Below are 1457 nucleotides of genomic sequence, written 5' to 3'. Positions count from 1 at the left end.
GCTCTTAACCACTGCGCCACCACAGCTCTGCTGTGCCACTGGGCTCTGTAACAGGGTAAGAGAGGATGGCGGGGACCAAAGGAACTGGGGAACGCTGCCTGCTATGGAAGGGCCAAAGCTATGGAGACATGGGGGCCCGTGTTGCCAGGTCCTCCAATTTTAAGGGAACTAGAATTTTTTTTAATGTAGACTCTATTTTTAAATAAGCAACTTATTTTTCTAAAATGTGTAGCTTCTGTTCCTTTGGGTATGTGTTTTTTCTTTTTTTGTTTTTTGTTTTTTTTAAGCTATTTACTATTTTAGACAAAAAGTATCTGTCATAAAGTGTGATGCCTATAAGTTACTAAAATGTCTTACTGACATCAAATGACTAAGAAAAGAAGAAAAAAGAATAGGGAAGTATGAGGGAAAAATCAAACAGATTTTTTCCCTTTAAATTCATTTTTTAATTTTTCTTCATCTTTTTAATTTTTTCCTATTTCTCTTCATCTCCCATAAAATGAAGTTAGGGCTCTGGGCTGCACTCTTTCAACCCACGTTGTAACGCTGCTCACCAGAGCTGGCAGGCGACAGTTCGTTCCTGGGTGCTTTCAAAGCCCGTGCGTAGAGATAAACACTCAAGGCCACAGAAAAAACAACTGCCCCCAGCGCAAACTGAAGGAAATGGTTGTACACGTAATAAAGCTCCACACCCCAAAAGAGAGATGCTCCGACGATCACAGACGTCAGGATAAAAGCATGGAATCCTTCCAAAAATAAAAAAAACTAATGTTAACCCAGACATTATACAGATTTACACCAATATAAAACCATGTTATTTTTTTAAAGCCTTGAATTCATTATTCAGATTAAAAATACACACAAATATGCAAACAAGCAATGTCCCTGAGATGTAGGTGATCTTTGGTGCAGATACTGCATCTCTCACACAATTTCTCAAATATTTTCACATACTTAAAAATTATTCTTTTTCATGGTGGATGGTCATCATCCACTTTAATTACAGTTCAGCTGAAAAGGAGCGCACAGAAATCCACTAACTATTAAATAGTTGAAAGGAACCTCCAGATTCACACAATCCAGATCCTCAGGCCCAAAGCCAAGTGGCAAATTATTAACAGAGGTGGGCCAAACACACATTTTAAAGTCTAATGCCACCACCTAACGGTAGGGCAATTTTTTATGCGTGAACTAACTTGTCAATAACATTTTCAAAAGATTCTAGTCACAGTCTACCATGAGGAACACAGACCTCAAGAACCCACCCTCAAAACAGAGGCCACAGGACAAACATCTCCCGCAGCCAGGAGGGACGGGGGTCACCAGTGGCCGGAAGACATCAGGTGGGGCTTGCTGTACCCAGAGCCATTCACAACTCCAAACTGAAACACACCCTGCGAGGCCCCACAGGGACACTCTCGTTCCGGGCCAGCCCTGCCAATGCTGATCCATACACA

General features: G+C 41.4%; 1 protein-coding gene across 4 annotated transcripts in view; it reads right to left on the bottom strand.

The window, feature by feature from the left end:
- The window catches only part of LBR (lamin B receptor), a 20496-nt gene that overhangs the window by 6869 nt on the left and 12170 nt on the right, over nucleotides 1-1457 (bottom strand). For 2 of the 4 annotated variants that reach the window (XM_023730936.1, XM_023730939.1), the window contains one exon: nucleotides 555-746. The exons of 1 other annotated variant lie outside the window; for it this stretch is intronic. In XM_023730936.1, coding sequence (XP_023586704.1) covers nucleotides 555-746 — 192 coding nt within the window. The remainder of the gene's footprint in view (nucleotides 1-554; nucleotides 747-1457) is intronic. One more of the 4 variants, XM_023730937.1, reaches the window with a different exon arrangement.

Source organism: Trichechus manatus, unplaced genomic scaffold, assembly GCF_000243295.1.
Source record: "Trichechus manatus latirostris isolate Lorelei unplaced genomic scaffold, TriManLat1.0 scaffold00039, whole genome shotgun sequence".
Lineage (NCBI taxonomy): Eukaryota > Metazoa > Chordata > Mammalia > Sirenia > Trichechidae > Trichechus > Trichechus manatus.
This window is presented reverse-complemented; position numbering and strand designations above follow the sequence as displayed.